This window comes from Mugil cephalus, chromosome 11 (assembly GCF_022458985.1).
Source record: "Mugil cephalus isolate CIBA_MC_2020 chromosome 11, CIBA_Mcephalus_1.1, whole genome shotgun sequence".
NCBI lineage: Eukaryota > Metazoa > Chordata > Actinopteri > Mugiliformes > Mugilidae > Mugil > Mugil cephalus.
Genome location: NC_061780.1, coordinates 19,726,845 through 19,741,595, shown reverse-complemented (window position 1 = coordinate 19,741,595; position 14,751 = coordinate 19,726,845). Strand labels below are relative to the sequence as shown.

The window sequence follows — 14,751 nt, the reverse complement described above, 5'->3', positions numbered from 1 at the left end:
CCCTTTTTCTTTCTGTCTCTGTAGTTTGTCTCTCTGACTTTGAAATCCTTCCCCTCTCCCTTTTGCTCCTCTGCTTCTGCTAATCCTTTCATTTTCTTTGTCTCTCTTGTCTAAAAGTCAGTTTAGTTTTCTTCCTTCCACTATGGCCTGGTTTTGTATTGTGATGTGATTTTTTTTTCATCATGCCAGTAGTATAATAGCAGTTTTATTTGTTTCTTAATTTGTAGTTTATTTGGCATCGTGATGCCAAATTAGGCTGAGAATACGGTGCACAACAATACGCTATATGAATTACATTATTGGTGAAGTCAGGACGCCCAAAACAGTATTCATGGATACCAATGGGACTTTAATCAAGAATTGACTTTATTTATAAAATTAACTTAAGCTCAATTAAATACAACTCCAGGTATTTGACTCATGAGGTTTCCCTGTGACAGCGGGGTTGCTCTGAGAGCCATGTCAGGCTAGTAGAGAGGCATGCTGGGAGGCTGGGAGGCATGCGAGACTTATCGATCCACCTGTAGCATCCAGCTGTTTGTTTACCAACAACAAATCAATGCAGCGCTCGGCTGGGGGCCGCCATGCCTGGCCTCTGATCTGCTCAGAGCACTCACACGTACGCACCCGCACACACAAAGACAATATAGAACAGACACGGACACACACAGGCTGGATGGATGGGGAGCTTAGGTCTGTCTTTGATTTAAGGGGTGTTTTTAGGGTATGACATAACAGCCAAGAAAAAAGTGATTTTTTTCATTTAGTTAATTAAAAGTTAAGTTTCTACGTGAGCTGAGCTGCAGTGTGTATAAAAGAATTGTATTTCACAAGCTAGTTATTTCAACTGCGAAGCTACTGCAGAGGAGTCGCAAAATCTTTGGTTGATTAGACATTTTTTTCTTTTAATTTTCCCCCTTAAATTATTTTTTTTAAATAAACCCAACTACACAAATTTCATTAAAATGAATCCAACCTATTTTATTTCAGCCCTCCACTCATTCAGCTGCATTTCGCACAGAGTACCACACTACACCTGTCAACCTAAGCTTCCTGTACACAGTAGGCCCCGCCCCTATTGTCTATTCAGTCGCCAGGTGAAATCCATATTATATTTATACAGATATATGTATGTTTATGTTTACGGTGGTTGCACGGCCATCTTTCTGTTGCACGTTTGAAATTTTAAAAAATTAATATTTGAACCTGTGTATTATCTGAATAGCTTAATACTGAATGTAAAATGCTCATAATAATGTATATTTATAAATAGCACTAGACTGAGTTTAATATAGAAGACTTCTAGTAGGTAGGGGGTCCCTATTTAATCTCTCACCAGTTCGGGGTGTCCTTGGCCTGAAAAACATTGAAGACCTCTGATCTACACTGAATGCCAGGTCCAAAGGTTTCCCAGCACAACGCTGAATTTTCACAAGATGGTCAATATTGTTTGCTACTCCTGTCCGTGGTTTTAATGTTGTGGCTGATCCTGTGTGTATTTTTTCTCTTGTTGATCACTCTGTTGACAGTTACAGGCTGATGCTTCCTGAGCCTCACAAATGATCTTGGGAGAGTAAAGACATCAGCTTACAGAGAGAACATAGCAGACAAGTGACAAGCTTGATTTTGTCATAGCCTTCCTGCTAATTAGCCACAGCTGATGTTTGTCAATGAAACTGGTGAAAGCAACCATCAACACGGGCTAACAATCTGAAACCTGTTTACCTGAATGTGTTAATCTTCAAATGTGTCAATCTGTCTGCTGTCCTGCGCTGCCAAACACACGATTCTCTTCTCCAACATGATTGGCTGTTTTCAGATACAAAGCATTTTCCTTAAAAAAAAAAAAAAACCCTCTCTTCTACTCAATTTTTATGACATAATTTTTTTCACCTGTTGGCTTGTGGAGAATATGAAGTCATAATAAAGACAAAAAGCATTAGGTCAGGTCACAAGTTAAAGGGAACTTTTTTTTACAACTCCTTCGTGTGTAGAGTCATCAGGTCCATGAGCCCGATTCGACCTGATTTATTCCGTTTGTCAGAGGAAAACAATAATACACAGCATGTTAGACATAAATGCAGTCAAATTTTAAGACTTTAAAAATAATTGTCGTATGTAAATTTATTCCTTTTATGATCCATTTTGAAGTTCAAAAAAAGAGGGGTTACCTCAAAACTCCCCGTAGGCTCAATGACGTCATGTACATTATGTGAAGGGATTACAGATACATAAACTATGTTTCAGTTGGAAATGAGTCAACACGTTTTCTTTGGCAGATTTGCTAAACGTTAGTCAGAGTGAAACTTACTGTATGACTACTTTATGACCCTGTGGTCACGCAGTCCACCGGATTCCCGGCACAATGTTTCAAATGTTCCTACACTGTAAATCAGTTTAAGGTGGCTTGAATAAAAAAAACTAAATTTCCCTGCTACCTTTAAATTATGTGCATCTTATGTGTTTTAAAATGAAAAAACAGCTAAAGTAAGTTAACAGAACTTAAGCATCCATGATAGAGTGTAGATGGGTAGGGACTGAATTCATTTTAATTATTATGAAAAAAACACTGATGAAAAGATTTATGTTTAGCTGCAACTTTCCATAATATGTGTTTGTTCTGATTTGTCTCTGGAGACTTTTCTGTAATAACTCTCACCTGTGCATTCATTCAGCTCACTGTGTCAATACAAGAACTTGTATTTGTAGTTTTGAAGTATGTAGGTTTATTTAAGCCAAGTTATGTGTTATCATTAAATTAATGGGAAAGGATGAGTTGATCCCACTTAATTTTTATAGAATGTTTTACAGTGTAAAATCACTCCTACGTTTACGAGGTGAAAAAGGTTTTAAATGTTATTGCAGAGAGTTTAATAATAATTGCATAAGGTGCTGTTAGCTGTTACCCATTCCTCTTCATTTTCTCTGGATATATTCTCTATAATAGCTCAGGAGCTGTAGGACGTTTTTCAGTATTTATTCATTTTATTTTGGTGCAATAGTGTCTTTGTTACTGTGTTCATTTCCAGGTGACTGACCACAGAGGCACAGTGTGGAGCTGTGTGAGGCCGAGCGAAGAGAAGGCAGCCGGAGCTTTGCTCAGCGTTACACTCATCCTCTATGGCACCTACCACCCACACAAGACCACGCACGGTATGTGAACGTGTCAAGCGCTCGCACTACTTTGAACTCCTGCAAACTGAGTTGCCGTCGAGGTGCGACACACTGCATGCGTTGAGCGCGCCGCAAAAAAGTCTGAGTGGTAAATTAATTGATGCAGAAGTTAATGAAAAAGCATAAACAAACAAACCTATTGAAATGTAAAATTCTGGAAAGAAGAACTTTATTATGTCCTTTTTTGCAAAGTTCTTAACAAACGCGGCACAAAAACTTCCTAACCCTCCGCTCTCGCAGCCACCTGCTTTCCACCTGCCATCCCCGCTTCTTTGGCCGAGGCACTGCAGTCAGAAGAAGTCAGTCGACTGACCATAGAGACTGTGATGTGTAATTACAATGTGACCCCAGGTTAAACCCCCACCGCCCCTCCTCTCAATCCCTCCTCCGCCTCCTCCTCCTCCACAGTGCGTGTCATCAGCTCACCCATTACACACAACCTCCAAACACCAACACACACACCATGTTCGCCACAGCACCGTTCTCCGTGTCCCCGTCGGGGGGGCGAGATGTTAAAATCATCAAGGCCGAACCGCACTCTCCTGTTGATCTCTGTCAACAGGGGTTCCCACTGGTCAGGGAGGTCCTGGAATATCGTGGACTTTTGATAAATAGTCACGGGGAAATATTCAGTTGAAGTTAGGTCATTATGCACAAGGATTTGTTTCATTTTTTGAGTTTATTTTAGGAAATCAGACTGAAAGGAAGAAAGGAGGAAAGTTTTTAGGACGTGAAAGGACTCGATCTCAGAGATGGAAACCTGAAAAGTGGTGGAAAAGTCGTGGAATTTCTCTCTCTTTCTATATGTGCGCGTGTGTGTCGTGCTCTGTCGCTCTCTCGTCTCTTCCTGTCAAGATGCTGATCTCTCTGTTGAGAAATCAATGGCTCCCCCCCTCTCCTCCTCTCCCTTGCTCTCCATCCATCCATGTATCCCTCCCCATGCTCCTGGATCTTACCCAAGTTCAAGCTGTTAGTCAATCTGCTGTCCGCACACACACACACACACACACACACACACACACAAACACACATACTCACACGCGGCTCATTCACAGGTTCGTACAGCGTTGCTGTTCTTCAGGCGTATCCCCAGTGACATCATTCTGTTGTAGTTTGACACGACGTCACCCACCATCATGATTTTGATATTGGAGTTTCCAGACAAGATCCTATTGTGCTGTATAGAGAATATATTTGAATATATTTGAATGCTGTATGGACATTTCCACATTTCCTAATTTATAAACTGTCCTTACAGCATGTAATTCTTTTCATGTCCGTCTTCAAATACAAAGCTGGAGTCAGTAGATTATTAGCTTAATTTGGCATAAAGGAATGTCTCTGTGAGCTTTATGAGTGCAGCTACTTTTTAGTTTTGGACCGAGCAACCTGTTGACAGTCTCTGTCATAAGCTAACCAGCCCCTGGCTATGTTTCCTACTTAGCATACAGATGTGTGTGTGCTGCAAGAAATAGAATATATGCAAGAGTTCAGCGTATGCGTGACTTTATATTAATTGACAATAATTTATTTCGTTTATTTGAATAATTAATATCAGTTCATATTAATTGTTATGATATACTAGTAATTTATATATTTTTTTGTGAATTGTATTTTGCATGTGAATTTTATGTTAAACACAGTCTCTTTTCTTTTTCTCGCTCTTAAACGTCTAATTCCAACTCCACACCTGTTTATGTGCTGCTGTAACAGCCTCCACTCTTCTCTGGGAAGGCTTTCTAGAAAATGTTCGAACTTGTTTGCAGGGCTTTCTGCCACAAGGGCGTAGCTCACATTTATTGTCATGTATTTCTGTTCCTACTAAAGAAGTTGGATGGGGCCAGGGCTCTGTCCAGATCAGCTGGCGGGAAAGTTTGAAGCACTCTGTTGTTTTTAAAAACGTGTAACTTTAAGAGTTCTCAAAGTAAACCAAAGTATATATACTCTCTTATCCATCATATCCATTTCAGTCACATAGTGCCTAATGTTTCTTAAGCTTATTTGTCATCTGCTGTAAGTCCGCTACAGATTCATTATTCTGCTGCTTGTTTTCAGGTTTTATCAAGTGTCAGAGCTTGTGTATGTTTAGTGGCAACTCTACACATTTTTACCTGTAGATATTTAGTTTTTACTAGAGTGAACAAAAAAATTTCTGTCCTGTTCCAGATCAGCCGTGCGATTGTTGCAGACCACTCACACGTCCCAGTGGGAGCAGACATTACCAACCAAATGTATATACTGATTTTCCCTGACCTGTGCCCCCTGGCTTTCACACCTCATTGGGGTCTGAAAGGATCGCGGTGGCCAGCGTATTAGGCACACTTATCCTGAACTAATGCAGTTTAATGCAGGGATGCACTCCAAAATGACTGCAAGGTGGAGCCAAGAAAAATCCTTGAAAATATGATTTATCGCAGGACTGTTGTTCTAGTCCAAATTTATTTTTGCAAGGTGCTTAGATGGGACTACTCAGCTGTGCTCTCTGGACACGAAATAATTACAGATACTTAAGCCATTCAGACAAAATGAATCAGATACCATGAAAACTAAAATATGTGGACGTTCGTGGGAATATAATTTTAGTTCCTTTATCCTGAGATTGATGATTTTGACGTCCCTGATCGTTCTACTTACCCAGAAGATGCAAAAAGGTTCCCCTGAATCCACTCACTTTTCTTTAATTCACTCGTAATAAGCAGATTTTGCAAACTATATACCATTAAATATAAAAGATATTTGAAAAGATACTTGCTTATACTATATTGGTTGTTCTGAATCAAATAATTAATTGAAGCACTCTCTGACCACATGCTCCATGTCCGTCTCATTACCCTGCAGGTACTGCACGGTGAGCTTTACACTCATGATATATAGGTGCGTCTGTCTGGTTGTGTTTGCAAGTGTTGCACTGCTTCTGCAAGTGCGCCTGCCCCCGTGTGTGTTTGGCTGGTGGCTGTGCAGCAAGTAAAGGTAAATTGCTGTGATTATGTGGCAGTAATTGAACAGGGATGGTGCGTTTAATTGAGTTGTTGTTTCCTGATGTTTCTCTGTAGTAGCAGGAGCCGCCACGCTGACAGGTGCCTCGTCTCGCCTCGACAAGATGAGAGAGTTTTTTTTTTTCTTTTTCCTATACATAGGCTTTGTTGCGTCTTTTTTAGCCACTTTTCTGTGTGCTTTGACTTAATGGTGTTTGTTTGGCTCGGGGATGTGTGTGAGTGCACGTGATGTGAGTTCTGACTGTTTCTGCGTGGGGTTTGTGAGATGAGCTCTTGCCTTGGATATGCGTAACGTGTATATAGTTTTTTAAATGCGTGTGCGTTCGTGTATAGGTATGGATTCATATATGTTATGTGTGTGCATGCGTGCGTCTGTGTTTGGCTGCATGTGCTGTATGTCAGAATGGGTGTGTGCATGTGTTATGAGTGAACGTGTGTGCATGGAGCTCTATCTGATCTGCCTCCTGGGCTCCATGGCCCAAATCAAATGGTAGGAAACATCAATTTCACCATTCCCTTTTCCTCCTCCCCCCGTCCTCTCCTTTAGAATTTCTCTTCTCTTCTTCCCATCCTCCCCTCCAGCTCCTCTCCTCCTTCTCTCCTCCCCTCCTCTGTGTCTTTCTCTCTGCGGAGGTGTGATTACGTTCCTCCTCTGAGCATCAGTGATCTGAGGTTTTTGGTGTGTGTCCGTGTGTGTGCGTGCGTGCGTGCGCGTGCTTGGTGACTGGTTGGTGATCTGAGCAGCCCGGCGCTGGGTATTGTGCGGCACAATTCACGGACGACGTCTCCAGATGAATGCCTCCATTCACAATTACAGCCTCTCCATTAGCCGCAGCCCTCGTTGCCTTGTTGTTGTCTTTTATTCTTCTCTGCGGAAAAAAAAAAGGAAAAAAACGAGAAAAAAAGCAATTAAAGCAGGACAAAAACAAGCTAGGAGAACACAAGCAGTGTACCTGGAAAAAGAAAAAAATAACTGCAAGGAAAGGGATGTGTGTGTGCGTGTGTGTGAGAACATTTGTGTGAGTTAGTGATTCTTCAGCCGGGATTCACACCACACACACACTGCCTGTGTTTTATTCTCAAGAAAAGCATTCTGGATTTATTTGAACATTCATGCATGAATTCAATCTCCTCTAAGAGACTTACACAACTACTCTATGCTGGAGATATATTTCTCAAATTGGAAGTGTACTGTAATTGTGTCTGTCTTGTAGTTTCTTCCTTAAAGGGATGAAAGTCCCTTTTTTTAAGCACAGAAAGTTGAGGATTAAAACCTTGATTTATGGTTAAGAGTAAGCATAAAGCTAGTCATCTTTCAATTTTTTCCTACAGGATTCCTGCTGTAATTTAAAAAAATGGTATCAACACGGTTATTTTCTCTCAGATAGTTAGATTACATTGTCCCAAAATTAGAATTTTAATTCATTAAAATCTTAAGGATCTAAGTGCTGTATAAAATCAAATACAAACTTGGGTAATTATGAACCAGCTAAAGAATTAGAAGTCCACAAAAGCTGCCTGAAAACCCCTTTTTTTCTGGTTTTTACATTTTGATCGCTTACTTCAGCCCACTCGGTGAGACCTAAAACCCACTTGATCCATGGCTACATTTTAAACACTTGTGAGAAATGTGGTTGACATTTGGATAGAAACGTAGCTTGTGAGGCTTTCGGTGCAAAACAATGCTCTAACCGTACTTTAATGCTTTTCTTTCTTGCCTCAGAGGAACCCCTGCAGAGCATTGTGTCCATGGGGGAGCATCACCCCATCTCTCACTGGGGGATATACCAGAGGGAGCATTACCCCCCTCTGGAGCTGATTCAACGGGTTTACCAAATGGAGAGAGATGCGAGGGTGCAGGCGGCTGATATCAGCGTCCCAGCCAGGCTCGAGGTGCAGGTACTGTGCACAGAGATGGAACACACGCGCTTCACACATGGCGCACACTGTGATTTACTATTCCAATAAATCACTGGCGCCGCCTAATTTCCTATGGATTTCAATTTCCCCCTGGACATATCTGCATTGATCAACTTCAGGTGTAAGGATGTGCCAGGCGTCGCTCACAGTGACACTGAAGAATGGTCCGCAGATATCCGCCATACGTGGGTGTGTTTGTGTGTGCGTCTGCGTAGGGGCACCACCGTGGGATTTGTGCGCACGCAGCGTTTCTGTTCGACTCTGGCGTCTAGGCTTTAGGACGCAAATCCTTGAGTCTGAGTAATAACATCTGAAAATGTCAGAATCATACAGACAGAGATAGGGATCAGACAGTTGAATCGGGACTTGAGATATTGTTATTCTGATCGTATCAGCTTGTACGCTGAGTCTAGGCCTTATTATGAGGAACAATTAAATATCATTCTGGCCTCTCCAACAGTTGTTACTGCAGGAAAAAAAAAGCTAGGCGCTAACATTCCTAATAAATTACAGCGCATTTTGTTGTCTACTTAACAATCTCTCAGCGTTTGAACTGAAACCAATATAATTCTCTCTCGGAGCTAGCATTATCCTCTCACGATCGGTGAGCCAGTTTCTGTCCTTTACGCTGCATTTTCAGGTCAATTACAGCTCTGGCAAAAGCGTGCCGCTGGTCGGCAGGTATGTAACTGTTGGCGTGCATGTCGCTGCCCAACATGTCCTTGCAGGGGTACACGGTCCCTGGGCCAGTAGATGAGTTTTGAGCCAACGACGAGGCCCCGCAATGTCTTTACCCCAAGTTCCTCCCCTAGAGGCAGATCTGAATGGATTGTAGAGGCAAGGAGGAGAAATAAATTGGAGAAAAGGATAAATCGATGCTTGGCGGAGAGGCAAACAGACCTTCCAACCTACAGCCCAGACACACACACACACACACACACACACACACACACACACACACACACACACATGTACCACGGCATGGCTTTTTTTCCTTGGGCTGTATTGGATTGGTATGCAGAGCCGAGGAGAGAGACGCTCAGAAAAAGACTTGGCCTACAAATGATGTCCTTTGTTTGATCCATTAGGTTGGGGGGGGTGTGGGGGGGTTGGTTGGTTGGTTGGCGGGTGGATGGGGAGGGTTGTCCCACGGAGACGGTGGAAGGGCTGGGAAGCAAACATCTCTGTCTGTGAGTCTCTCCCTCTCTCACCGACGGCTTCTCATCTAAGGGAGGAGAGCGAGTTCAGCTCCAGGAAACGCTGGGTGTCATTTGTTTCTGTTGATGTGTTAGAGGGCAGAGAGGATATAGTGTAGGTGTGTGTGTGTGCATTCCAATACTTGAATATATGCTAAATTTACCAGTCTGGAGCTTTTGATGTGAAGGATTTTTTTTTTCTTTGGTCCTTCCCCACAGCTAATAGTAACATTGTGCACATCATGTTATTTGCTGAGAACTGGAAACCTGAGAGAGCACTAAAAACCAAGCGCTCTGACAAGTTCTTTTTATGCTATCATTAAATACAAAGATAACATTTCTGCAGATGGAATACTGTTATGTAGGTAGATGAAAAAAAAAAAGTCTGATGAGGCGCTCAAGGAGATGTTGGTGAACATCAAACTACATAAAGATCCGGAGGCAGCGTTCTATTCAACTTCATTGTGTAATTCATTTTGGCAAACTTAATGCAAAATACTATAATGCAATATGCCCAGAAAGATCCGAATAATGATTCTAAAAGGTTAAGTTTTATTCTATTTTAGTCTCTTTGAATGAAAACGTCTGTCAGGTCCACTCAACTGTACATACCAACAAAAACTGCAACTATGTTTCTTTTACATTAATGTGAATATCGACATACTAAACTCACTGAACGCACTGATCCTTATTAACTAACAGTAGGTCCAGCTAATTGTCATGTGCGGATCAGCATGCATTCTTTAATAATCCATCCATCCCATCCAGACATATTATTTTCTCATATTTATAAGACCCGAGCATTATTTCTCAGCGGGATATAAGTAAACAAGGCCAAAGACAACACTAGTCTAAAGCAGGCTTATTGAAAAAAAAAATAATAATAATTATTCAAAGGAGAAGCTTTTCTTTTTTTAGTGAAATAATAATGGGAACGTGTATCTTTAAACACTTAACGTGTTACTTTACGTATATTATTATCATCAGCTCAAATCCACGGAGCTCAGATGACGTTGATGACTACCTTGCTGTTACTCTTATGTCCATCACCACATAATTCTAACCCAAAATATTTGATTGGCCCGACAGACCTTCAGTTCCCAACGCTGTGATTCAAAATCAACTTACCACCACGAAAAAAGCTTCCTGCCTCCTTCAGTTTATGATCAAACCAAACTTACTGATTTATCATGTTATCAAGCTAATCCTAAACTTAAAGAACCTGAGCATGTTAAACATTATCTCTTCTGAACATCCAGAGAGGTTGCCGAACATTTTCTTAAAGTGTCTTCAGAATGGATCCGATGCTGACTTCACTCTCAAAACAAATTCATAACCTCCCTCCAATTATTTATGCACCCACTTAGCTCCATCACTTGCTGGTCTACACTCAACCGCAACTATTTCTGCAGCAGCATGCAAAACACCACGTATATTTTGGCTTGGGAGTTCTCTTTTCACTCCATGTCTTTTTATAGTTTTGTCGTTCATACTGTACTCCCTGTTGTGCTTCTATTTTCATGAATGCTGTGAGAAATAATTGAAAGCGCTGTGTACGGTGCCGTCTGCTGCAGTGCTCCCACTTCCTCATGCCTTGTAAATACTGTATCACTAAAACCCCCGCTGTAAGCTGCCGGCTCGGGATTCCTCACAACTCTGAGACGTCAACACTCACTGAAGACTTGAGCCAAGATCAAATCGTAACTGGAGTCTGATCGTCGCTCCCGTGGACTGATCCAGTTATTGATTGATTTCAAATTCGGCGGTTTGTCTCATTTTACTTGAGAAAACAGAGTTGAATGAAATCCATCCGAGCAGCTTGTGTCCCGTTTCCCATGTGTGTTTTCTCAGTTTTTTTTCACCCACGACTCCCATAAGGAGGAGGGGAAAGGAAAGTCAAAGGAGTCACGACTCCTGCTGCAAGTGGTGGCGGCGGCGTGAAGTGCAGCAGATGGAGGACCTCAAAGAGTCTTAGCAAGAACAAATAATGTATCAAAACGACTATAAATTAACACCAGTCGTTAAGTGGAAGTTGGAGTAAATGCCCACCCCATAGATTTAACACGTAAATGTCGGTTTGCTTCACGGGGAGTGCTGCTCAGCCTGTGGAGACAGAGGTGCAGGTGTGGAAGAGCTCTCTGAGAAAATAACCCCTTGTAACGTCAGGTTTGGAGGGGACGAATTTGGGACGTTTTAAAGAACCAGGAAGCTATGTTAGAAGTGAAGGAGCAAGTGTTTCGCAGCTTGTCCCGCATTATGGGGTATTTCTGTACTACGCAGAAGTTATTTTTGACTTTAATACAAAACATCTGTTTCATTAACCAGATGTCGAAAACCCCCGAACACAGAGTGGTGGCGAACATGAGTCTCAGCAAACCCCAAACACCAAGAATGGATTTTAAGGTAAACTGCAGCACCACAACTCCATTTTTATTGTGTTTCTAAGTTGTTTTAGTTGTTTTTGTGATGACTAAATGTAAAGATTTAAATATGGGATTTTGTAGAGAAGGTAGATGTCTACTTTTATGCTAACCACACCGGCTATCAGACCATGGTTCTCTTGCTGGTTTCATTATTTAGAGCAAGTGAAATACAATGTCTTTTCTTTAACAATCTTAACAATATAGATCTTTGACTTTTGGATTGTTGGTTGGACAAAACAACTTGATTTGAGCTTTTAGAAAATAGCTACAAGCATTTTATGTTTTTTTCAATCATGACGATGAAATGAGAAATCAGCAAATTAGCGGAAAGGAATGAAAGGAATGACAGCTTCAAGCCCTTATAGTTCCTGTAGACTAACAATATATGCCCTTAATAATTAACACTATATCCAACGGTTACTTCAGACAGATGCCGTACAGACGTCCTCCTCGAGATCAAGGCCTGCTGTTGTGAAGAAGCCTCCTGAAACCAAGACTGTCAGGGATGATGTGGATGGAGAGAGCAGGTCCCTACCCTCACAGACCGTCCAGGATACCAACGCGGCTCAGGTGCAACGGTCGGACTCTTCAGATCCAAGAGATGAAGGCACCGTGAGCAGGCAGGCAGGCAGGCTGGGTGGGGGAGGGAGGGAGTGGGGCAGCCGGTAGGGAGCTGAAGACACAAACATGAACCACGGTTAAATAAAGACTCTTATTTTTCACAGTGCAGCAAGCCGATTGATCACGAATCAATTCCTCGCACTGTATTTCGACTGTGTGGCCTCGGTGTCAGCTCAGATTATTTATCGTGGACTCTTAAAAACTCAATCACTCTCCGAACCCACAGAAACACGCACAAACACATAAATCCCCCCCCCCCCCCCAAAAAAAAACCAAATAGTTTCAGGAGCGGGCCTCAGCGCTCATCTCCCCTCCTCTTTTGCCTTCGGTGGCTGCAAAGGTTAGTGAAAGATATGTTTGTCTTTTTCCACTTCAGTGAAGGGTGAACTCAGCTCGGTGCAATAAGAAATGGATTACCCATTCATTAAAGGGGCTGCGTCACTCCTCATTGAGTTGGACAAATAACAAATTAATTCCTAGCCGCCTAATTTCTCTCTGTTCTCCGCTGAATTTCCGATAGCGTCGAATTACTGATCACAGCCGTGTGAGCTGCCTCAACTTTTTTTATCAGTTCATTAAAAATGTGCCACGGCGGAGATGCTACAGAGGAAATTCTCTCCTCTTTCTCCGCGTGCTTCCTTTACCGCCACAACGCAGTATGGAAACGGAAAGCAAGTGAAGTGTGTTGCTGAAATTAGGATACAAAAGAAAAGTAAATAAATGGCACCAGGGAGAGTTGACATTTTGGCATCAACCAGAAAGTTTTCACCAGCACATCCCCACTGGAAACAAAGACATCAGGGCAATAGCATCTTTTTTTCTTTTTTTTTTTTTTTTGTGTCGTTTCAGTCTAGTTCAGGTCGGTTGGTAGTGTTGTTTTGTAAAGGAGCAGTAGTGTATTGACAGGGCAGTATTGATGTTTCAATTAGAGCAGCGTTACATAGTGCTGCAGCACGGTAACACGGTGCATCTCCTGCCATCTGCTCTGCCTCCACGTCTGACGAACGAGGCACGTGGGGCTAATCGAGCCGCACATGAGCGATGGGACCGCGAGATCTATCACACACACACACACACACACACACACACACACACACACTTATTCTATACGCACGTCCTTATGCAGAAAAATGGGGGGAAGGACGATAGAGAGCTCCTCAGCCCTGCTGTTTAAACAGCCTTCAGAAAGCTTATGATTCCTCCCTTTCTCCCTTCGCATGTGCCACAGGAGCAGCCAGCAGGTTATTTCTCTGACAAGGAAACAAGCAAAGGCACCAGATGCACAAGTTAAATTTCTTCAAAAGCTCATCTGACAGAAAGACAAAAAAAAAAAAAGAAAAAGAAAAAAGGGAAAGGCTTCTGCCAGGTTTTCTCGTGCTGGGACGGTCTGAAATAACAGTGTGCATTATGCCTGCCGTTATTGCCTGCCAAACCACACGAATCAAAGACCTCATTGTGTGGATTACCTCGTTAATCTGTTGATGCCATTGAGTAGTATTGCAGGTGTTAATGTGCCAGTTTTTTTTTCCCTCCCTTCTCCTCTCTTCTCTTACTGGGGAGGTGTAGCGTTAGGTTTGTAATCTGCTTTAAATGCTTTCTGGGGAATGAGACACGGTGAAACCAAGCCAAGAGAGCTCTGCTGTCATGAAGGGCTTTAATACGACGCACACACACACAGAGAGGAGACCGACTGAGGCTGCCGCGCCGGTGCCAACGGGGACGAGCTAGCGAGCTACATGCCCAACGCCACTTGTTGAAATATATGACTGCATGAATAATGAAAGAGGAAGGGGGAAGTGATATTGCTAAAGCAGTCCCACAATGACATCCATCACAGAAAATGCCTCATTGCTCTTCTACTTCTTCTGTTTCCTCCTTCCTGCAAAAAACTTGGAAGTTTTGTCCCTTTGCTAACCAGAGCTGTGAGGCTGGCTGAGCTGATAGACTTTAGAGGTGAACAGAAAGACAGAGAGATAAAGAGGCAGAGACAGAGAGAAAGAGAAAGACAGAGGGAAGGGGGACAGAAAGAGAGGTAATCCTTGCTTTTTTTTCTGCTCCCTGGGGTGGTCTCTTCATGCAGGGCCTCAAAGAGGGACAGAATACACCTCCCTGCTACAATGGAGGGGACCCACAGGGGCTGTTGCTATCTGAGTGTGTGTGTAGTGGGGGTGCAGCTTTAAGCAGGCCTTTGAGTGGCCTAATTGCATTGGAATACAGCAGTCTGAGAGCTGGCTCAGATCGCGGCGGGCTGCTGGAGGGGTTAGCGCCCGCACCTCGACAGCCACACTCAGCAAAAGGGCCCCGGCACAAAGCACACAATTAATGCTCTCCCTCTCGTTAACTCGCTCCCCACTTTTTGTCCTCTCCCACTTTTCTCTCATTCTCCTCCTTCTCACCCCCCATACCTCAGTCTCCTCTCCC

General features: G+C 42.7%; 1 protein-coding gene across 1 annotated transcript in view; it reads left to right on the top strand.

Moving 5' to 3' along the window:
- Positions 1-12,558, top strand: part of LOC125015863 (furin-like protease kpc-1) — a 165,806-nt gene extending 153,248 nt beyond the window's left edge. The window contains exons 17-20 of the mRNA XM_047597882.1: positions 3,030-3,153; positions 7,894-8,069; positions 11,612-11,689; positions 12,136-12,558. Of these exons, the coding sequence (XP_047453838.1) occupies positions 3,030-3,153; positions 7,894-8,069; positions 11,612-11,689; positions 12,136-12,378 (621 nt within the window). The 3' untranslated portion in view covers positions 12,379-12,558. The remainder of the gene's footprint in view (positions 1-3,029; positions 3,154-7,893; positions 8,070-11,611; positions 11,690-12,135) is intronic.
- The last annotated feature ends 2,193 nt before the right edge of the window (positions 12,559-14,751 follow it).